General features: G+C 46.3%; 1 protein-coding gene across 1 annotated transcript; it reads left to right on the top strand.

Moving 5' to 3' along the window:
* Positions 1 to 9,556: 9,556 nt before the first annotated feature.
* On the top strand, positions 9,557 to 22,300 carry LOC134333388 (EMILIN-3). The gene is made up of 5 exons (XM_063015357.1): positions 9,557 to 9,723; positions 18,280 to 18,402; positions 19,932 to 20,212; positions 20,302 to 20,822; positions 21,015 to 22,300. Exons 1-5 carry the CDS (start codon positions 9,557 to 9,559, stop codon positions 22,287 to 22,289), a joined length of 2,367 nt encoding a protein of 788 aa, XP_062871427.1. The 3' UTR covers positions 22,290 to 22,300.
* The last annotated feature ends 1,239 nt before the right edge of the window (positions 22,301 to 23,539 follow it).

Below are 23,539 nucleotides of genomic sequence, written 5' to 3'. Positions count from 1 at the left end.
GTCACTCCTGCGAGGAGCTGGAAGGACACGAGGGTGGACGCTGGGAGCGAAGGGAACGCTAGATCAGGCGACTAGCTCTGGCTGGCTGAGCTAATTCACCAGCGAATCAAATGGCCAATACGACCAAACTAACCCATCAACTGTCTAAATGACCTAACCAACCACAACGATCATCCACTATACCTAATTCACCCCAACAACCAGCAACTAACCACCAACTATCCAGTTTGCCAACATCACCCAATCAAGCAACAAGCTTGCAGACCTTTAGAGCCAAAACAACAACCTGTATAACCAAACTAACCAGCTGGTAAGTGGAGATGACTTTGCCAACTAGTAGATTCATATCACACAAACATATCCAAACAATATATATATATAGACCCTATATGTAACCCTATATGACCTCATTAGGTCTGTATGACCTAAACAACCAGTTAATAAACATGTACGATCAAACTAACTACCCATATGCAACAATACCTAACGCAATGCAACAACTAATTGCTTGCCCTATATGACCAAACCAACTAACCTACCAGTATACTGTCTATATAACCCAACCAATGGATATATACTGTATATATAATTCTATATGACCATATTTGGCCTGCATGACCAAACCCGCCAACCGAAAGATTCAAAATACACAAAGAACTGTCTATATAACCCAACCAATGGGTATATACAGTATATATAAAACACTATGTGACCATATATCCCCCCCACCAACTTAAATAAACCTATATGCATAAACCTGTGTGGTTAAACTAACTATCTAGTTGTCCAATGGTGTGACCAAAGCAACCAACCAGTAGATTCATATTACACAAAGAATTGTCTGTATAACCCAACCAATGGGTATATACAGTATATAAAACCCTACATGTGACCCTATATAACCCCATTAGGTCTGTATAACCTAAACAACAAGTTAATAAACCTGTATAGTCAAACTAACTACCCAGTTGACTAATATAATCTAATCCAACAACCAACTGCTTGGCGTGTATGACCAAACCAACAAACCAGTAGATTTATATCATACAAACAACTGCCTACATAACCCAAACAATAAATATATATACAGAATATATAACTCTGTATGTGACCCTCTATAACCCCATTGAGTCTCTATAAAGCAATTCTACATCTATAAATATATAAAACAACACTATATGTGACCCTTTTGACCCCATTATGACCTAAACAAGCAGTTAATAAACCTGTATGGTCAAACTAACTACCATTACGACCATATCCAACAACCAACTGCTTGTCCTGTATGAGCAAACCAACCAACCAGTAGATTTATATGAATAAATCTCTTTTACAGAACACTAACGCTAATGTTGCTAATATGACATGAGTACAGGCATAACAGAAGTGTTGGTCTCATTCCAGTCCAGCTGTTGGTTTAGTGGTGGCGGCGGCTCCCATCTCCACCACGCTGGATTGTGAGTGGATCCCTGTGAAATGGGAGCTCTGTAAACACTGTTTTCCCACCACGCCGAATTTGAGCCGGATTAGCGTTCTCACCCAACAGCTCTCTGTGATTTATGTTCCCATGATATCTAAATGATCCCAGTACAGGGCTCGGCTGTTTGGGGTTTGCGCTGGTGGGTAGCATGAGCGTGGAATCTTGGCGCGCGTGTGTTCGCTCGACGACCCTGCAGATCTCTAAACCTTGTAGTCAAATCCTGTCCTAATCCTTTACTCTGGTACGTACTACAGCCACCGAGAATCCTCATCTTTGATTGGCTGATTGGATTCTGGACTCTTCAAGCTCGAATCTCAGCTCTGTCAAGCTCTTTCACCGGTCGGCTGGGCGACCCCACTGCTGGGTGGGAAAAGTTCTTCCACACCAAACTGGCTCATCCACGTCTTTATGGAGCTTGTGCTTTGTGCACTGGTGTGCAGTCATGTTGGAACAGGAAGGGGCCATCCCCAAACTGTTCCCACAAAGTTGGGAGCATGAAATTGTCCAAAATCTCTTGGTATGCTGAAGCATTAAGAGTTCCTGTCACTGGAACTAAGGGGCCGAGCCCAACTCCTAAAAAACACCCCCACACCATAATCCCCCCTCCACCACACTTTACACTCGGCACAATGCAGTCAGACAGGTACCGTTCTCCTGGCAACCGCCAAACCCAGACTCGTCACTCCAGAGAACACGTCTCCACTGCTCTAGAGTCCAGTGGTCGGCGTGCTTTACACCACTGCGTCCGGTGACGTAAGGCTTGGATGCAGCTGCTCTGCCATGGTAACCTGTTCCATGAAGCTCTACACACTGTTCCTAAGCTGATCTGAAGGCCACATGAAGTTTGGAGGTCTGTAGTGATCGACTCTGCAGAAAGTTGGTGACCTCTGTGCACTATGTTCCTCAGCATCCTCTGACCCGCCCTGTCATTTTACGTGGTAACACTTGGTGGCTGAGTTGCTGTCGTTCCCAATCGCTTCCACTTTGTTATAATAGCACTGATGGTCGACTGTGGAATATTTAGTAGCGAGGAAATTTCACCACTGGACTTGTTGCACAGGTGGCATCACGGTACCACGCTGGAATTCACCGAGATCCTGAGAGCGACCCGTTCTTTCACTAATGTGTGTAGAAGCAGTCTGCATGCCCAGGTGCTCCGTGTTATATACCTGTAGCCATGGAAGTGATTGGAACACCTGAATTCAATGATTTGGATGGGTGAGTGAATACTTTTGGCAGTATAGTGTATATATCCACTGGTCAGGAAGTGTCCGTCCTGTAGCTACACCTGTTAGTGATGGATGTGGCAGAAACAATCAAATTCAATTATCAGGATGGGTGTCCACATACTTTTGACCATTGAGTTTATCCAACCATATAAAACCTCGTGAGGTAAAGGACTGCGGTGGTTCACTGTTTCCGTATCAGGACTCACTGCTGCTCGTGTTCAGGAATGTTTCAGATCACCAGCGTGACAGTCGAGCTCTGAATGTAGAACCACGATGCTAACAGCAAACAGAGGAGGAACGCCAAACAAAACACGGGGCGCATGTTTACCCCAGCAGACATCAAACGCTCCCCTCCGGCTCCTGCTTCTTTTATTAATCTTCCTAAAACTGTTTTTAATCTCTTATCCACAACCACACTATTAGTTTTAACTAAAGACGCTCGCTCACGACACTGTCGTACCTCCTATAGGAACCTCAGAGTTTCATTCCTATATGTAAGTCAGCCGGGCTGTTTTGCGCCGATGGTTCTGGGCTTGATGCCCAGATCCACCCAGATCGAAACAATGCCAGCCTCCGCTTTCATGGTCCGGCCACCGGCGGATGACCTGTAATGACCTTCACTATCGACTCGTTCATTTTCAACCCAAGCGCGTGGACGGTCGCTGTCAGGAACGCTGTGTTCCGCCTTCGGGGGGAAGAGAGGAGACTTCATCCTGGAACTTGTACAGAATCCTGACCTTTACACCACTGGACATTATTAAGATGAGCTGGAACGTCGACTGTGAAACAGGCCAGCGTGTCCAACGTCGGGGCCAGAGTGGAGGCTGTTATAGACACAATGTCTCATATTAATGTGTGTGGTTTCAGAGTGGGATGTTGGTGTCCACATACTTTCAGACATGAAGTGTGCGTGTTCTATATTGCTATCAGCCGGCCGGGCGCCTACAGAGACACATGATTGGAGAGGCAAGTGCGCCCTCTGCAGACCGATCAAAGCACTGCATGGTGGAACGGCTCATCGCAGACTATCGTGAATGACTGCACTCTGTGAGACTCCGCCCCTGAAAGGTGAAAAGTAGTGATCCGAGACTGCTCCTGTGTCGGAGCGGGACCGTAACCCCCTCGACCCTCCCCTCGACATAAGAGTCAAAAAGTGGGATAAAAAAAACCCCAGAAAGATTTACATACAGTGTCTGTAATATATGGAACAGTGGTCTCTGTTCAAGGTTTGAAAGAAAAACAGTCACCTTACAGTGGTAGAAAATTTTGATGCTCTGCTATATAAATTGAAAGCTGCTGTCTCAGTCGAGCAAGCTTTGCTTTGCTTCTTGTTAGATGGCGGTTTAAACGCCTGCTCCAAAAATCGACACCTCAGAGCTGATCACATGACCTAAAGAAGCATGGATGGGCGTTTCTGAGCCCGCGGTGAAGTAGAGGTCCCGCACTAGCGCGCGTAAACTTTCGGCTTGAGCTGAACGTAGCAGGAGCGTTCGGCCGCCCCGGTTACATCTGGTAACCATTTGGCAGATGTGAGAACGCAGCCCGGGGGCTTCTCCCTACAACAGGAGCCGCATTGTGCTCAGGCTAATTTGCGCTCCGCGTTGGTCTCGTTTGGCCGCGGCGCGTTCCGCGCGGTGCCGGGGGGCCTCTGACGAGAGGGCCCGAGCGCTGAGCCACGTGCTGTTATTGTAGCCTTTGAACCTTTTCTCACTGCTGTCCCACAATGCACTTTGTGTACGGTGAAGTCAGAGGTCGGCTGGGCGTCTCCACCCGACGGTTTGTTGCTGTATAAACCAAACGTCTGATGTTCCAGATTCTTCCATCCTGATGTCCCATCCTAAACTTTCTACCCCACAGAACACCCTTAACATGAACTGGAATGTCAACTGTGAGCCAGGCCTTCTCTTTCAACGTCAGTGCCTTGGACTTTCCAAAAACGACCCTTGTAGCTGCACGGGGGCGAGTTAACACTCCTAATTTCTGAACTGAATGTCCAAGCTCTTAATCAGGTGTCCACATACTTTTGTACATATGTATATTAATCAAGGATCAGAAGGGTGTAGATAACCTAACGATGGTTTGATGCAGTAAAAGCGGTCGAGCGTCCGGCGGCTGTGGGAAAACCTCTGAAGCGATACCCCGCCGTCTCGTCCCAGAGGACTTTAAGAGAGGCGCGGTTCAGCCCAGTTTCAGTAAAAAGGACCCAGCTACAGGGTGTAGAAAGATCCGGTGAACGGATGGTTAGTTCAGGACTGGAGTGAAGACGAGCACCAGCGGATTGTAATGCGCTGGGGTCATGAAGTTGGCGCTGACCGCACGCTTCCACGCCCGCGCCGCTTCTTTGTTCTTTTTTTTTTTTTTATTAGAACCTGCGCTGACGTTTTCACGACGTTACAAAACAGTTGTGGAATTTAAACCTGAGACGAGATACAAACCCAACAGGAGAACCATTAATGATGGACTCGAGTTCTCTACCACCCGGCATCGTTTACCAACCGCAGAGACAATCATTCACCACAAACGTAACAGCAAGAAAGCCTGTTATGGTTATAGTTGTGGTTCTGGTTCTGGTCAGGGTTCTGGTTAAGGTTATGGTTATGGTGATGATTATGGTGATGGTTAAGGTTATGGTGATGATTATGGTGATGGTTAAGGTTATGGTTAAGGTTAAGGTTAAGGTTATGGTTAAGGTTATGGTTATGGTTATGGTTATGGTGATGATTATGGTGATGCTTAAGGTTATGGTGATGATTATGGTGATGGTTATGGTGATGGTTATGGTTGTGGTGATGGTTATGGTGATGATTATGGTGATGGTTAAGGTTATGGTGATGATTATGGTGATGGTTATGGTTATGGTTATGGTTAAGGTTAAGGTTATGGTTATGGTTATGGTGATGATTATGGTGATGGTTAAGGTTATGGTGATGATTATGGTGATGGTTAAGGTTATGGTTAAGGTTAAGGTTGTGGTTAAGGTTAAGGTTATGGTTATGGTGATGGTTATGGTTATGGTGATGGTTAAGGTTATGGTTTTGGTTAAGGTTATGGTGATGGTTATGGTGATGGTTGTGGTTAAGGTTAAGGTTATGGTTAAGGTTATGGTTGTGGTTGTGGTTGAGGTTATGGTTAAGGTTATGTTATGGTTATGGTTAAGGTTAAGGTTATGGTTATGGTTATGTTATGTTATGTTATGTTATGGTTAAGGTTATGGTTATGGTTGTGGTTGTGGTTATGGTTAAGGTTATGTTATGTTATGTTATGTTATGGTTGTGGTTATGGTTATGGTTAAGGTTATGTTATGGTTATGGTTAAGGTTAAGGTTATGGTGATGGTTAAGGTTATGTTAAGTTATGTTATGGTTAAGGTTATGGTTGTGGTTATGGTTATGGTTAAGGTTATGGTTGTGGTTGTGGTTATGGTTAAGGTTATGTTATGTTATGTTATGTTATGGTTATGGTTAAGGTTATGGTGATGGTTAAGGCTATGTTATGTTATGGTTAAGGTTATGGTTGTGGTTATGGTTAAGGTTATGGTGATGGTTAAGGTTGTGGTTGTGGTTGTGGTTATGGTTAAGGTTATGGTTATGGTTATGGTTATGGTTATGGTGATGCTTAAGGTTATGGTGATGATTATGGTGATGGTTATGGTGATGGTTATGGTTGTGGTGATGGTTATGGTGATGATTATGGTGATGGTTAAGGTTATGGTGATGATTATGGTTAAGGTTATGGTTAAGGTTATGGTTAAGGTTATGGTTATGGTATGGAAGTGGTGCCACCCTAGTTGAAATCCTAAAGCTTCCATGACACACACAGTCCTTTACGGTTGTATGTAAACTTCTGACCCCGGGCTGATAGTGGACACTAGGTTCCCGCAGTACTGACCCCAAATTATTCGGACAGTTTGCTGACGGGGGAGCGGCTAGCTCTGAGCAATTATCCGGCGGTCATTAGTGACTGAGTGACTGAGGGGTTTGTGTTCTCTCCTGATGGAGCTTGTTTACTTCTCGAACCCTTCACACATTCCTAACCTGAGTGAGGACGTGAGGGAGAGGGGTGAGCATCCCCGAGCTCCTGAGGGAGCTAACAAACGTCGGGCTGATGGGGTTCCTCAGGACCCTGATGAGGTTCGATAGATAGGCACTGACCTCAGCACCACTCACCAGCTCTGGATTGAACCGGAACATCAACTGAGGCTGTCTGGACCAGTCGTACAATACAGATGCTGTGGTTTTGGTCTGGACCAGTGATCAGTGATGACCGGTCTGGTCTCCAGAGTTCCTGATGAACAGGAAACACTTCACTGCTCTGCTGTTCCACCACAGAGGATCGTTTATCCACCACTGAATGTAATTCTGCAGGAGGGTGGAAACGTAATCCAGCCAACAAAAAACTGGGAACCCTTGGGATGTCCTGCGACTCGAACTAATCAGTAACTGGAATGATGATGATTATGATACCAGACCTGGCACAGTTTTTACACCAGATGCCCTTCTATCCGAGCTTGGGACCTGCACTGAGAGTGCACTGACAAGTCAAGTGCCAGTCTGGAAAGTGTTACAGAACAATTTTGGCACAGTTACTCCAGCAAACCACAGTAAGAACTATTAGAATCCACTAGAGATTCAATTTATGCAAAGTAAATTGGGTCAAAATTTCTCCACATTGTTTGGACTTCCATTAATTAACGTCCATTTTAAACACGTTTCTCTGTCCAGTATTAAATAAAAGTGGCAGGACTCGGTCAGATAAAGACCTTTTCACTGCGCCGGGCCCTGAGGGTTTTTTATCGGCGCCCCTCGGCAGTAATTCATGTTTGTGACAGTGAGCGGTGAATGTAAAGTAAACACAGCAGAGTAAATCTGCAGCTTCTCTCGCCGAGGTGAGAAGTGTCTCGCTGTGTTGCGTTAGCAAACGCACACGGGCTATTAGCCGAATTCCACCGGCCCCGGTTTACTCCTGCGGTACGTTCACACGCGGTCGAACCCTGGGACTCCAGATCAGTACTGCTGGCACTTCTGCACTTATTATTATTTATTTCTCATTCTCTTTCTGATGTTGCTGATATATTTAAGATCTCGCAGGTAGAGCTTTGGGTTAATTAACGCAAGGTTGTAGGTTCAAGTCTTAACTGTTGGACCCTTGTGCTCCGACCCGACTTCCAAACTGGGATAATGGGAAAAGCATTTCATTGTACTGGTCATGTGATTAACAAACACATTTCCAACATTCCACTCATCTAAATGAATAATTGTATTTATTTATATAATGATTTATATATGACTTATAAATTTTTTTAATCTGTTTCTCAGCCTTAAAAACATCCGTCCCAGAAGTCAGGAGGAGAAACGGTGCTCATGATGTACGGCTATACAGAAATATACTTTCTGTACAGTTTATTGTAATGGTACGTCCAACAGGCTGAAGGTCAGGCGTCCAGATACTTTTGGCCCTATAGTGTGGTAGGCTAAATGGGACTGTTGTGGGATGCACTACTATTAAAGAGGCTGCACCACCTTCATATTGAGTCGTGCAACTACTTCACCTGTCCACCAGGGGCCGCCATTGCCCAAGTTTTAATTATCAGTCACACCTGAAGAAATTGCCGGTGTGATGACCACACACACACACACACACACACACACATACACACACTTTCTGTTGACTCTGTCTGGCTTGTTCTGGTACGTTAATCCTGACCGGCTAATTTGACTCAGTTCTGGATTGTGAGCTGGACGATGAACCTTTGCCCATGAAACCACCACCCAGGACCACCCACAACCACCCAGGACCACTCGGGACCACCCAGGCAAAGTTTACTGTCTTATGTTCATAAACACATGTACGATATAATAAAATTATTTCATTCATGTATCCCAGCATGTTTGGAAGCGCAGGGTCAGTCATTATACGGCACCTTGAGGGCCTTGCATAAGGGCCCGAGGGCTGCGTGGCGAATCCAGAATCAGCACACATGTAAGTCACATGACCTTCCTTTACTGTTATTTATGATCCTAATGCTGCATCTGTTATGTATGAGTACATACAAAAGTATTTGGACACCTGAGTGACCTCTGTGTGATCTTTTCAGCTGGAACAACAGCCGCTCCTCTGAGAAGCATGTCTGTGGGGATTTGTGCTCGTTCAGCGTTTGTATTGCTCAGTGCTGATTGATCAGTTAATGTTCTGGTTTATCCCAGAGAGTTGTGTGGAGCTGAGGTCAAAATTCTAGAGTTACAGGGGTGTAGTCGTGCTGGAACAGGAAAGGACCTTCCCTAAACTCTTGCTGCAAAGTGGGAAGCATGTACTTTCCTTTATATGATTGATTTATCACACCTCTTAGTAACGATTGTGGCTGAAACACATTAGAAGGGGAGTCCGGATACTTTCGTCCACATAGTGTATAAATTAAGACATGGTTTATTTTTGCCACATCCAATCAAAAGGAGGATCAGAAGCAGCCCAGTCCACCCAGTCCAGGCCTGCATTCCAGTATGGGAGGGCTATGCAAATTCGGGAGCCGGCCCCTCACCGGGGGGAGTCACTAACAGCACCGCGAGTCTGATCCTACACTCATTCACACAGCTGACCGAGAGTCCGTACCTGCTCCTCTCTCCTCCTGCTCCTCATTCTTCTGTATTCCGTCTCGCTGGGCACATTTTTTGGAACCCTCAGACCTTCCTGGGCATGGAACGGACGCCTCAGTGAAGCCCCTGCCCTCCTGCGGTGACTGTCCCTCAGGGACCTCACAGGGATCACAAAACCCCACCAGACTCCAGATGAGCTCCGTGGATCCGGTATAACCATCTTCACCCTGTTTTATTCTGATCTTCACCGGCTGAGAGATGAAGCGCGCCCCGTGCTGCCTGGCACTGATGCCCCTGGTGCTGGCGCTGGTCCTGGACGCGGCGGACGCCAAAGGGAACTTCTACGGGAACCCGTACAGGTACAACCTGTTCAAGGCTGGAGCTCCTCCGCAGCACAACCCCGCCAAACCCATGAGCCGCCACAAGTGAGTAAACAAACCGAATCTACTGCATGGCAAACAAAAGCATGTGGACGCACCTCCTGAGTGAAATACATTCTATGCTTCTAACTTTCTTTGGGGAAGGTCAGAACGTTCTTGATCCTGCATGGCTGTACCCCTGTACCCAAAGCAAGGTCCATAGTGTTTCTTTACCACAGGGGTGCCCATACTGCGGCCCGCGGGCCATTCGTGGCCTGTTACCCTGTCCGAAACGGCCCGTGAGGTATTTTAGAGATGAAATGAAAAAGGTCATTCCCAGTCTGAACACTGTGTGTCCCAGTGCAGTTGTAGCCTAGTAATCAGAAGGCTGCTGGTTCAAGCCCCAATACTGCCAGATTGCCACTGTTGGGCCCTTGAGCAAGGCCCTTAACCCTCAATTGCTTAGACAGTGTACTGTCTCAGTACTGTAAGTCGCTTTGGATAAAAGTGTCCTCTAAATGCCAAGAATGTAAATAAATGTGTGTCGCTATCACATATAATGAAACGGTAACGGCGTTTGGACACCCCTGCTTTACAACAAACCTGTCCGACCACGGACGTCACCTCTACCCCGTGGAACACCTTCGGGATGAATTGGAATGACGACTGTGAGCCAGCGAGTTAGTCGCAGCGGTGCAGCCTGTTAGAAGTCCGGCCAGGTCGATAGCTCAGCATCAGACCACTGTGCCACCCGAGTTTTAATATCGTTTTTAAAAAAAAGTTGTACTGCCGAGGGCGCCCCAACAGGCATGTTTATTACTTTTACATGGTCAGGGTCGCAGCCGGTCCAGTTCCACCAGGAAACACCCCGAACAGGGCGCCGATCCATCCATACGCCCAGACAGAGCCGATCACGTCAGTTTAGACACCCGGTTAGAACGCTATACCACATGAGTGCCCCCCCTCCTCCATCAATAGTGCAAAACAATTAACATTTAATAGTCACATTAAAAGATGAAAGATGGAACACGGGGGGGTTCTCATCTCAAATGTGTGCACCTTGGCCACTGTTCCTTCACACCAAACTGGCCAAACCACATGGGTACAGTCATGCTGGAACTGGAAACGGCCTTCCCCAAATTGTTGCTACAAAGGTGATGGGGGGCTTTTGCATGGCTGTGCCATCGTTCCCTATGGAGTGAGCAGATGCCGTTTAGCTTGCCGCTGCGCTACCTTGAGCTACATTTACCTCTTTGACGCTCGGTTTTTACCGCTTGCCGCTGAACTCAAAGTTCAATCTGATTGGATTCTGACCCAGGTTGATGCTAAACTTTTCAAAGCGCTGCCAACGAGACAGATAACACTCAAACTCAAGACCCTGCAGTGGCGGGTTAGCATATTACTTACTATCTTTTTATCTCTGTAGAATTGTTGTGGTACCATTCCGACGGCTGAGGAGCGTCTTTACAGTAACTTAAAACTAAATTCATGTGGGTTTTTAACACATTGTTTAGAAACTGACCCCCGGCTTAATGACCACACAAGGTCAGAGATGATCGTTTAAAGTTGGACCCTACGTTTAATCCAGACTCCCGATGGAAGGGACATCACGTCCCAGATCATGGTGTGACCCCGACAGCTGTGAGAACAACAAGCTAATCCAGAAGTGTTGCTGTGAAATGTCACGCGAAAGCTTTGGGCTCTATCTTGGTCAAAGGGTTGAGGGTTCTGAAAGGGCGAGCTGTACTGTAGACTTTTATATGTACGCTATATAGCCAAAAGTATTTGGACACCCAAATATGAGCTTGCTTGACCTCCCACCTCTATAATTGTTGTAGATTTGTAGATGACGTGCTTGCTGGTTCTCAACAAAACGTGAAATCTGAGCATCAGTGTATAATCTCCGGCGGTATGAATGACCTCCGCGGTGTTCGGTGCTGCCTGACTGACATGGAGAGCCGCCATTACATTATACATAATTACATTAAATCTGATTCTTAAATCGTGCGAATCGTCCCTGCAGGTTCACCAGCGTTTCTTTCCACGGCTGCTATTAGCACTGATTAGCGGCGCGGTCGTTCACAGTGGCTGAACGGTGCATGAAAAAATGGAGGGATTTTCCTCCCTGAAGTGGACCAGGAGGGACAAAGGGTCAGTGTGTCCAGAGCCGCTGACCGGCCGTGCCGGATAAACTGGTGCTAAGCTACTTTCGCTTCCTTCTTAGAGTGTGGCTAAACTAGCTCTTTAACCCAAACACATGACTGAGCTTTAACGCTGGATAGCTACAGAGCTAACGTTTCTCTATAAATCTTCAAACGATTATAGTCAAAAGTATGTGGACACCCAGATTAATTATGATTACTGAGTTAAGGTGATTTAGCCAGAGCTGTTACTATTAACAGGTGTGTAAGTGTGTAAGTCAAGACTCGCTACTGGTGGGCTAGCGTATTAGGACACAAACTCAAGACTCAAGAGTGGTGGGCTAGCGTATTAGGGCTCAAACTCAAGACTCGCTACTGGTGGGCTAGCATATTAGGACACAAACTCAAGACTCAAGAGTGGTGGGCTAGCGTATTAGCATAAATTACATCGCTGTAGCCTGCAACACCAGTACAAACTCTCAAGCATCATGTTTGGTAAATCTAAAATGCTAAGTCACAGCTAAACGCTAAACTGCTAACCACAATAACTGACTATGGCCACTCGGACGCCAGTCAGAGAGTGTTTGACCCAGCTCATGTCTCGATGCTAAGGTTGCTACGCTAGGCATCACCGCATTGGCATCACGTCACTGGATACGTCAAATCCCGCGCCCCCGTTTCCCTCTCCTGCTCCGTCCGTCTACCTGGATCGAATTCCGCCAGCCGCTCGACTAAACCGGCGGATCTGGCGGCGGATAGCTCCGTGTGTACGGTGGTGTGTTTCAGATCTCTGGGACGACGGTCTCCGTTGGGAACATCTGGCTCATTCACACTGATCCTGAAGGCCATTTTCTCCAGATGTGCTCTCACAAACCCAAACTCACACGTTTCTTGTGTTGGCAAAGTTATCGAGCTACTCTCTCATCAGCGCTGACCTGTCGAAATGGGTTTAGCAGATTTATCCAGTACATTTTTACTGGTGTGATTTACAGTATATGGTCAAAAGTATTGGGACACCCAGTGTAATGTTTCAATTCACGTGTTTTAGCCACAACAGTTACTAACAGGTGTAATATATCAGTCATATACAGGAAATTTTATGCTTCCGATGTTGCAGCAACAGTTTAGGGAAGGCCCTTTCTTGCTACAGTTTAAAGAAACTTCGACCTCAGCCCAACTCAAGAGCTCTGGAATGAACTGGAACATCAACTGAACAATCAGCGCCCAGCCGTACAAATGCTGCCATCTTTTTTTTTTTTTTTTTTTTCTTTATACATTTTCTCCCCCTTTTCTCCCTTTTTAGAGCGTCCAACTGCCCGATTGCATCACGCTTCCTCTCCACCAATGCCGATCCCCGCTCTGATTGAGGAGAACGAAGCTAACCCATGCCCCCTCTGACATGTGGGCGGCAGCCGTATGCATCTTATCACCTACACTTTGACGAGTGCAGTGCAGCTCAGCGTTGTGTACGGAGAGACACACCCTCAGAGCACTCTTTTCTCATCTCTGTGCAGGCGCCATCAATCAGCCAGCAGAGGTCGTAATTGTGCCAGTCACAAGAGAGAGAGACCTCATCCGGCTTAGTCCCGCCCATATCTGAACAACAGGCCAATCGTTGTTCATGTGGCCGCTCAGCCTTAGCCGGCAGGTAGAGCTGAGATTCGATACGATGTATTCAAGATCCCAGCTCTGGTTCCAGTGTGTGTTTTTACCGCTGCACCACCTGAGCGGGCACAAATTCCCACCAGCCTTCTGAGAAGAGCGGCTGTTGCTCTAGCTTAAAAATCACACAGAGGTCAGGTGTCCACATACTTTTGGCCATATAGAGTATAACCAGATCTATAACGTCACTCATTTTGCACCTTTTGTCCATAATATTGTGACTTTAATGTTGTAATTTTACTATATTGTCGAAGTCCTGTCGTCCATGTAGACATTTTTCAGCGAGTGGATCCGTTATGCAACCTCAGGCAGCAGGGTTTGTGCTAATCCCACTCATGGACCTTTAAATAAAGGACTGTTTCAAGCTCCCGGCTGAGTTTGGAATAAAAAGATGCTCTGTTGCAGGATGGCAGATTTCCACCAGTACTTAGCAAACAGCCGGTTTTAGGGTTCGCCCCCGAAAACGTGGCCAGACGCGACCCAGGAACCAGCAGCTGCTTCGGACCACCGTGTTGGAAGTGATTAAGGGGTCCTGCACAAAACACTAAACACTCGAGCTACTTGATTCTGGTAAATCAGTAACAATGAGCTACATAATAAAAGTCTGATATAACGTTCTCTTCACATGGTGTCACATAAAGCTGCACACTGTTTGACCTGCAGGATAAACGAAGGCTTGTACACGGCAAACATTACAGGATCTAACATGCTCACACTATCAATCAAGTCCTCACTGACTGTAAAACAAACGGTTTAAACTATATTTACTGTTTAAATAAAACAGAGTTAAACTGTTCATAAGAAGCAAGTTGGGGGGTAAAACACACTAGCACACCAGAGCTGGGATTTCGAATACCATCCGGCTGGGCTGAGCAGCCACATGAACAATGCCAGATTGGCCTGTTGTTCATATAGGGGTGGGGTATTAAGCCGGATAGGGACTCCTCGTGGCCGGTGCGACCTCTGCTGGCTGATGATGGTGCCTGCACAGGGGCGGGGAAAGAGTACGGATCAGGGTGTGTCTCTCCGTACACAGAGCTGATCCGCAGCTGATCTCGTCTAGTGTAGGTGACAAAATGCATACGGCTGCTGCCCACGTTAGCTTCGTTCTCCTCAAATCAGAGCGGGGGTCGGCATTGGTGGAGAGGAAGCGTGACGCAATCGGGCAACTGGACGCACTAAAAAGTTTATTCTTACCGTCTTATTGGATCTTCTTGCCCAGGTCCAGCAAAAATATCCTCTTCAGTCCTTCAGAAACTAAGACGTTTAAAGAAAACAGGCTATAAACAGCAAAATAACATCAGTGTACTACTTCTAAATCTGTTAATTATACTGTGTTTGTAATTTTATATTCTAATTTATACTTTTTAAGATATGATAAGACTTTATTGATCCCCTTGGGTTAATTAACTTTAAAGTAATTAATTTAAAAATGAACTAAAGAAAAAAATATTCCCTTATAAACCAAGTCATGTACTTTGTTATATTATTATAAATGTAATATATGCCTGAAAAAGATGTAGGGACAAGGGTCAGTGTGTACAGAGCCGCTGACCACCCGCGCCGGATAAACTGGTGCTAAACTACTCTCATTTCCTTCTTAAGCAGCGCCCGGAGGTTAGCGTCTGGCTAGGCTAGCTCTATAACCCAAACATATGACTGAGATTTAATGCTGTAAAGCTACAGAGCTAACGTTTCTCTATAAATACCTACCTAATCATTCCAAAGCTCGGCACGGTGGCTCGGTGGGTAGCGCTGTCGCCTCACAGCAAGAAGGTCCTGGGTTCGATCCCCAGGCGGGACGGTCCGGGTCCTTTCCGTGTGGAGTTTGCATGTTCTCCCCGAGTCTGCGGTAGCCGTAGCCTAGTGGTTAAGGCACAGGACAAGTAATCCAAAGGTGGCTGGTTTAAGCCCCACCACTGATAGGTTGCTGCTGTTGGGCCCTTGAGCAAGGCCCTTAACCCTCAGTTCTGTATACTTAGACTGTATACTGTAACTGTAATGTAAGTCACTTTGGATAAAGGCGGTCAGGTTCATTGGAGACACTGAATTGCCCTATAAGTGAATGGGTGTGTGTGTGTGTGTCTGCCCTGTGATGGACTGGCGTCCCGTCCAGGGTGTTACTGTGTGCCTTGCGCCCATTGAAAAGCTGGGATGAAAAGCTGGGGTCCCCCCCGGGACCCTGATTGGATAAGCGGATAAATAAATGAATAAATATTGCACCTTTGTGTTGCACTTATAAGAATGATGTTGTTTACTCCGGTATTATTATTAGTATTATCTTAACATTATGCTCTTCATAATATTTTAATGTTATTTATAATACGTTTAAAGAACATTTAATATTAACACAATTAAAACTAAAAGGACTAATTTGACTTCTTTCCTCTCCAGGACTCTCTTCTCCCCTCAGGTCCTTTTAGTCTGTTAATTGTCTTCACATTGTCTTAATATCTAACTAGAATTTTAGGTGACATGAGAAGCTATTTTGAACTTTTGTACAGTTCTTCCATTATAATTTCTACTGTTTATTATCACTCGAGCTCAAACGTTTATATATAATGTTCACTGTTTGTTATTTTCTGTTCCATCTTTTTCTTTTGTCCTGTCAGGACCTTTCAGAAATCCTGTGGAACTCTCTGCCTTTCTGTTCAGCTTTCATTTGACTATTTTCAGTCTTAAAGCTTTTATCTTTTAAACATTTATACTCTATTCGTCGTGTTGAGTAGATATTTTATTTTATTTTGTGGTGTTTGTGATAAAAGCTTTAATTTTTAAACAAGTTCTGAAATTTGGCGCGAAACCGTTACCTGTCAGCTCTGTCTGGTTCCTTTGCGGGTTGCCAGATATGCTCTACTTAAATCCTCATATCAGTTTTATTGGTTTACTTCTTTTTTTATCCTAAACATTTCAGCCTCATTTTAAAAATATGCACTTGAACTTCAACCATGATTTGCCAGAGACGAAAACTCGTTAAAACATTAGACAATTCTAGCTTTTTTACCCGTCTGGGTTTAAAATACCAGTTTGTTCAAGTGACCTGCAGTTAATAGAACACATTTAAAGGGCCCAAGGTCTGTTCCTGTATTCCTGACCCACCTAGACCTTGAGCAAGATAAAGCACTGACTACAAACAAATAAATTAATGAATGATTGAATAATCAAAAGTTTAAGGGTTTAATCTCTATATTAAATGTGTGTGTGTGTGTGTGTGTGTGTGTGTGTGTTTCCAGTTGGCATCAGACTCTCCGCAACCAGAATCTAAATAAAAGACTTATTTAATATAAATAAATAAATAAATAAATATGATAGATTTATTATCACCTTGCTAATCAATCCATATGATTTAGGGTTGCCAGGTTGGTGCGTTTGTGTCGACCCACTGAGACAGTCCAAACTGCTTTAACTCAGGCCAGCGCTGAACCGTAGCCAACCGTGCCCAGCCAACAGCCAGTTCCCAACGTGAATTAAAAATAGAGTTACAGCTCAGGACGCCTGGCAGCTCGGCTCAAAAGCCCAGTTAGATCCGATCTGAATGACACCCAGCGGTCAGCGTTCAGTCTTTTGAAATCCAGTCACAGTGAACACATCGAGTGATGAATGCTAACAGTCTCAGGCTTTATGCTGCAGCCAAATGTGGCCTTTGTGATACTTGAGCTCTTTTTAAGACTTAATCTGACCAAAGAGCCGTCGCCGCACCGTCCAGATGTGCACATTAGCATCGGTTCGTTCTGGCTGGACTGGCCTCGTGCGGCGGAACATCTGTGGATCAGAGCTCGTGAGATTAACTGGTGTTACGGTTCGGTCGGTAATTGGAGCCACAACATTAAACAGTTGCTATAGCTGCACTGCAGAGTGTCGATGGGATTCTTTATTTTGGAATCTGGTGCGATGTGGCGGGGGCTGGACGCACCGTGAGGACTGTATGTGAGACAGCTGTGCAGCTTCGTGCCTCTCGTTTGGCGCTGACCATCACGTGTCGTCCCTTTAGGCCGGCTTGTTGGCCGGACTGAAAGGAAAACATCCTGTTATTGACTGCTGTCTTTGTTTTTTATTCCCTGGTTCCTTTCATCTGGTCTTTTCCCGGTTCTCCTCACGTCCATGAGGGTTCTTCTGGGTTCTCTGTGCCCTTAAAACCTCCGGAATACATACAGCAGGTGAATCTTAAATTGCTTCTAGATGTGAGACAACAATAAGTGCAGGAATAACCGTGTGAAAGTGTCGTCCTGTGAGGCTGTGAAGGATCGGCGTCCTCTCCAGGGTGAATTCCAGCCTGGAAATAATAATAATAGTATTTATTTAAGTGAATGTTTTGTGTGTGCGTGTGTGTGTGTGTGTGTGTGTGTATTGGATGGAATTGCAGGCTCCGGCTAATACTGCCATCATTTGTTTATCTACGTGTACACAGAAGAACCAAACCCAAAACTGCATTCATCCTTCATGGAACGAAAACAAGCCAAAAGATATTTTGTAAAATGTTAAACACCAAGACATGTGGTTATAACAATAATAGAAAAAGTGGTTTATCACACTAGCACAGCTCCGGCAAACTGGGTGTGTACACAGATATGATTGGCTATGTCTGAGGGGGTGATTGAGTCCTGTGATGGATTGGCGATAGATGATTTTTTTGGTAGGGTCATTAAGAAGATGTTTGGGTATATCACATTGATAAAGAACCCTGTGATAACACCATGTACTGTTGTTATTTTAATCTTGTTTGGCTCATGATCAAGTGTCCAAATACTTTTGGCCATATAGTGCAGTTTAGATAATAATAATGATTGTTTTAAACCTCTCTGTCTTTCCTTTTTTTCAGAAACCACTGTGCCTACATTGTGCAGAAGAATGTAACCTGTACCATGCAGGATGGAATGGCCACCTACGTCAAGGCAGACTACACCACCAAGTGCATCTGGGGACAGAAGTGTCCAGTACTAATGTAAGGACTTTATCAGTTAAGGGGAGGCTCACAGTCAAGTGTCCAAATACTTCTGACCATACAGCAGCAGATCTGTCTACATATGTAGCCACATTTAAACACCCAAAACCAACTAAATGGTTTATCTGGTCTTTTAGCCTGAGAAAGTTGGTGTCTGGACTGATCTAAAAACCCAGAGATAGCCTAGGGGTCAAGGTACTGGACTAGTAAGCAGAAAGTTGCTGGTTCCAACCCCACCACTGCCAGGTCGCCACTGTTGGGCCTCACCAGCATCTAAACCGACTCTAAACTCACCAGACCAGCTCAGTCTGAACACTTAATATTGGTTACCATCCAAAACCAGCTTGTTGGTGCGTTTGGTTTCTAACAGGCTTTGGTCCTAGTCCTGGTCTTGGTGGAATGTCGTAGGCTTTGGGTGGGGTGTTTTAATTACACTTTGTCCTGTTGCTCCCTCTAGTGGTGCAAATAAAACATCAACTGTCTATTGCACTGTTTCATCTACATTAACAACCCCTGATAATTCTGATCAGACATTAATGTTATTATTAATTTTGTTTTATTATCTGGTGCATTACACTTCAAATCCTCCTGCTCTGCACCGATCAGCCATAACATACCGATCAGCCACCACCTTGTTTCTACACTCACTGTCCATTTTATCAGCTCCACTTACTGACTGTAGTCCATCTGTTTCTCTACATGCTTTGTCACCCCCCTTTCACCCTGTTCTTCAATGGTCAGGACCCCCACAGAGCAGGTATTATTTAGGTGGTGGATGATTCTCAGCACTGCAGTGACACTGACATGGTGGTGGTGTGTTAGTGTGTGTTGTGCTGGTATGAGTGGATCAGACACAGCAGCGCTGCTGGAGTTTTTAAACACCGTGTCCACTCACTGTCCACTCTATTAGACACTCCTATCTAGTTGGTCCACCTTGTAGATGTAAAGTCAGAGACGATCGCTCATCTATTGCTGCTGTTTGAGTCGGCCATCTTCTAGACCTTCATCAGTGGTCACAGGACGCTGCCCACGGGGCGCTGTGGGGGTCCTGACCATTGAAGAACAGCATGAAAGAAGGCTAACAACGCATGTAGAGAAACAGATGGACCACAGTCAGTAATTGTAGAACTACAAAGTGCTTCTATATGGTAAGTGGAGCTGATAACATGGACAGTGAGTGTAGAAACAAGGTGGTGGTTTTAATGTTATGGCTGATTGTGTATAAGGTATAATGTAGATTGGATGAATCCAATCCAGATCCCCAAACGACTGATTATTCAAACCTTTCTAACCAAACCAATCTGTCACTACATATCACCCCTGCCATGCCAAGCACTATCCACCGTCTTTGTGTAATCGGCTCAATTTGCCAACAATCCTGTAATCCGTATATAATCTGGACATAATCCGCTGATCCTAATTCACTCATTTAATCCCATCACTGACTCCTGAGGCATTAATTCGATGCTTGTAAGCGTAAAGCCGCTCTGCTCAACACACTCGATAATTCTGCTCCACGTATACTACAGGTATCGGACGTTCTACAAACCCACGTACAAGGTTGGCTACAAGATGGTGACAGAGCTGGAGTGGCGATGCTGCCCAGGCTACAGTGGCGAGAACTGCTTCGATGGTCCCACACCCGGACCAGATGACGTCACGCCCTCTTTTAAGGGACCAAGGCCTGGCGTGAAGGGTTTCCCATGGAGTCATCCTAACATGCCTGGTACGGATCTGCATCCAGGCAAGCCGTTCCCTTTCCCCGGGGGTCAACCTGATAACATACCGACCGGACAGCTGCCCTCCGGAGGTAACAATATAAACCGATGCATTTGTTTATGGATGTTTATAGTGGGTGGAGAAGCCATGGTTGGTTTACTTTCTTAACTGGTGTCTTAGGTCCAAAAGTGGGCGTCACTGGCGAGCGGCTGGACCGTATGGAGGATGACCTAAGGAAGCTTTCTCGGGGCCTGGAAACTCTGAATGGCCTGATGACTGGCCTGGAGGAACGCCTCCGCGTCTCGCTCCGAGAGAACACCAAGAAGATGCTGAACACGATGCTGAGCAGCACGCCTCATCAACCGGACACCACTGTGGAAATAGGAGTCATCCCTGAAGGCGTGCCGGACGCCAGGGAGGGCAGCGATGGCTTCCCCGTCTTTGGCGAGCTGATTGGCAGAGTGACGGAGGTCAAGGATGAGCTGCGGGTCAAGAGCGAAATGCTGGACGAGCTCCATGGAATGGTGATGGGCCACGATGGACAGCTGAAGAGGCTGATGGAGACGCCAGGCAAAGGTGACCAGAGACTCGTGGAGGAGCTGTTGGATACCAGGCTGGATGACATAAGGACTCAAATCCTGGATGGTTTTGAGAGGAGACTGAGTGGCCTGGAGGACCACTGCAATGAGAAGATCGGACAGGTGAATGCATTTTGCTTGATATGTTCTGGGGAACATGGGGACACCGGGTTGGATGGCCAAAACAGCCTGGCCATTAGGGGGCACACTTGTCAGTTATTAAAGGTTATATTAAAGGTTTTCCTAGGAAGGTTACTGGTGATAAATGCATTATAACTGTGCACCTGAGTGACCATATACCCCCTTCTCCCCCAGGTACAGCAGCAGTGCCATACGGAGCACCTAAACGGTCAGGAGCAGCTTCAGCAGTCTCTGGACGGCCGTGAAACAGGTTTGAGGAAGGAGCTCGGTGACCTGCAGGCTCAGATCCAGGGTCTCACAGTGGCCCCAGGCTGCTGCGGTCAGATCAACGATATCTCCCAGCGTACCTTGCTCCTGGAGGAATCCGTTAAAGGTCTGACTGAGTCCCAAAGGCAGCTGCAGACGGCACTGACGGAGCAGACGCTTCACCTGGAGACCGTTCTGGATGCTCGATTGTTAGACGTGGAGAGTCGCCTCAACGTCACAGAGCAGAGCGAGACCGGGTTAGACTTTCTGGGTGAAAGAATGGACGGGTTTAATACCCTTCTGGAGGACAAGCTGAAGAACCTGGAGGAGCGTGTGTTCGTAGCCGTAGAGGAGCTAAGCAATGCCACGGCTCCGGCGCTTCTGGAGGGCCAGGTGGTGCCAGCGCTGGGGACAGAGATCGAAAACCTCAGAAGGCATGTTAAAGGTGGTCTGGATGGCATCCAGAACCAGTTGACAGATCTGGAGCTTCTGTGCACATCGGCCTGCTCTTCAGCACCTGCTCCTGACACAGGCCTCATCCAGACGGAGGTGGAGGACTGCAAGGAGAAGGAGAAAGAGATTTCTGATCGATTAGACTCGCACTCAGACATGCTAAACCATCTCAATGGAACCTTGCAGGGCCTCCTGATGCAGCTCGCCCAGAAGGATCAAGAGGGCTCCATACAGGGTGAGATCACCCTTCTTAAGGTTAACTTTAACTCCGTGAACCGCACCATAAAAGGACTGAGAGATTCCGTACACCTGTTCACCAACGAGATGAGCCACGCAAACTCCACATGGCAGGAGCGCCAGCACCGTCTGGCTTCGCAGGTCCAGGGAATCGCGGATATAGTGGGCCAGCAAGGGGTTCTCCTGGGCTCCGGAGAGCGCCGGCTGCTGCAGCTGAAATCCGAGCTGCAGGGTATGAAGCGAAGACTCTCGGGCGAGCTCCAGAGTTGCCGCGGAACGGCGCTGGACACTCATCGCGAGGTCATGGGCGTCGAGAGCCGAGTTGCTCAAGTGGAAGGCCAGTGTAGCAGCCTGGGGGAGCTGGCGGATCAGCTGGAAAGGATTCGCGCAGAGCTCGAGAGCCATTCGGACAGCTACCTAGCGCAGGTCAACGGCACCCTGGCCAGCCACACCCAAGAACTGGCACAGCTCAAAGACGGACTCCAGGAGTGCGTAAACAAGGCGGACAAATAGCTTCCAGGCTACAGAGACCCTCCGAGGCTGTAAATGATTGAGATTGTTTCTGCTTCTGGTTTGATTACCTTTCATCGACAGGGCATTGTTTTACTTCCCTTTTTAAACAGGATTCTCTTTGTGTTTGTTCCATTTTTGTATATTTTATAGTGTTTCTAATCCTGTTGTTAACTTATATGAAGAAAAGCTTGATGAGATTTTATAGACTGTACAGTTTAGACCAGAGTTTCCCAAACCTGGACCCTTGCTTTGCAGTTTTCCGTACTGTAACCAGTAATGTACCATACCTCCGACACGTGAGCAACCACTTCTTTTCACCTGCACGAGTAAGGTTTGCAGGAACTGCATACGCACTGATCTCCATTGTTCCCCGTCTCTAAGGTCACAATAGCATCAGCAAACAGTCAGTAAACCTTAAAGCCCGCACCTCATTAGATGCAGCCAGTCTCTGTAGGCGCCCAGCCGGTCGATAGCACAGCTGAGATTCAAGCTCACCTCCCAATAGCTAGATTGTTTTAGCCACTCTCTCCTTTCCAACAAACCAACTCCCAATCCGCACTCTCACACTTCTGTCGGATTACCCGCCATCCAGTTTTATGGAGCCAGGTTCGATCCTCACTCTGGTCATTAGTGGTCAATGGCTAGATTGTTTTAGCCACTCTCACTCTCTACCGACATAAGCTAATCGTGTCCAGGCAGACTCCAAACCAGCTGATAGCACCGCTGATATTCGAACCCTGGATCCCCAGTTCTCAGCAGTAGTAAGCTAGCACACACTTTTTATTATTTATTAATACCGTTCATTTAAAGTTTGTTTTTACAACAGCGATATTTATACAGGAATCTACACCAGAGCTCGATTCTGTCAGTCTAGACCTTTCGGACGCTGCATCGGTCTGAACGTTCAGACTTGACTTGACTTGACACCACAGCTAATTCTGGTTCAGGTTTGCTAGAGCTGAAAAGCTCGACCGTCCAGTTCCGGGGTCGTTCCGTCAGGAAACACTGCATCAACCGAGGAGTGTGTCGAACCATGTCTGATTTATAAGCCACTCGGACTCATCACTGATCCGTCATCTCATGGTTCTAGCGTTCAGCTCTGTTTTACAATGACTGTGTCGACACAAATGGTGCTAAAGATGTTAAACCTTTGTGCTGTGTGAATTTATCTGTAAGAGGAATATATGTGTGTCCCGTACGCGTCCTTATTACTTTGTGGTTTGTTTTTTATGAGATTATACGTTTTCATG

This window comes from Trichomycterus rosablanca, chromosome 19 (genome assembly GCF_030014385.1).
Source record: "Trichomycterus rosablanca isolate fTriRos1 chromosome 19, fTriRos1.hap1, whole genome shotgun sequence".
Taxonomy (NCBI): Eukaryota; Metazoa; Chordata; class Actinopteri; order Siluriformes; family Trichomycteridae; genus Trichomycterus; species Trichomycterus rosablanca.
This window is presented reverse-complemented; position numbering and strand designations above follow the sequence as displayed.

What these genes read in the sequence shown, in the direction of transcription:
- LOC134333388 (XM_063015357.1), top strand. Translation starts at nt 9,557, where the DNA reads ATGAAGCGCGCCCCGTGCTGCCTGGCACTGATGCCCCTGGTGCTGGCG. An exon ending in AAACCCATGAGCCGCCACAA is followed by an intron (nt 9,724 to 18,279) that starts GTGAGTAAACAA and finishes CCTTTTTTTCAG; the next exon opens with AAACCACTGTGCCTACATTG. An exon ending in CAGAAGTGTCCAGTACTAAT is followed by an intron (nt 18,403 to 19,931) that starts GTAAGGACTTTA and finishes CGTATACTACAG; the next exon opens with GTATCGGACGTTCTACAAAC.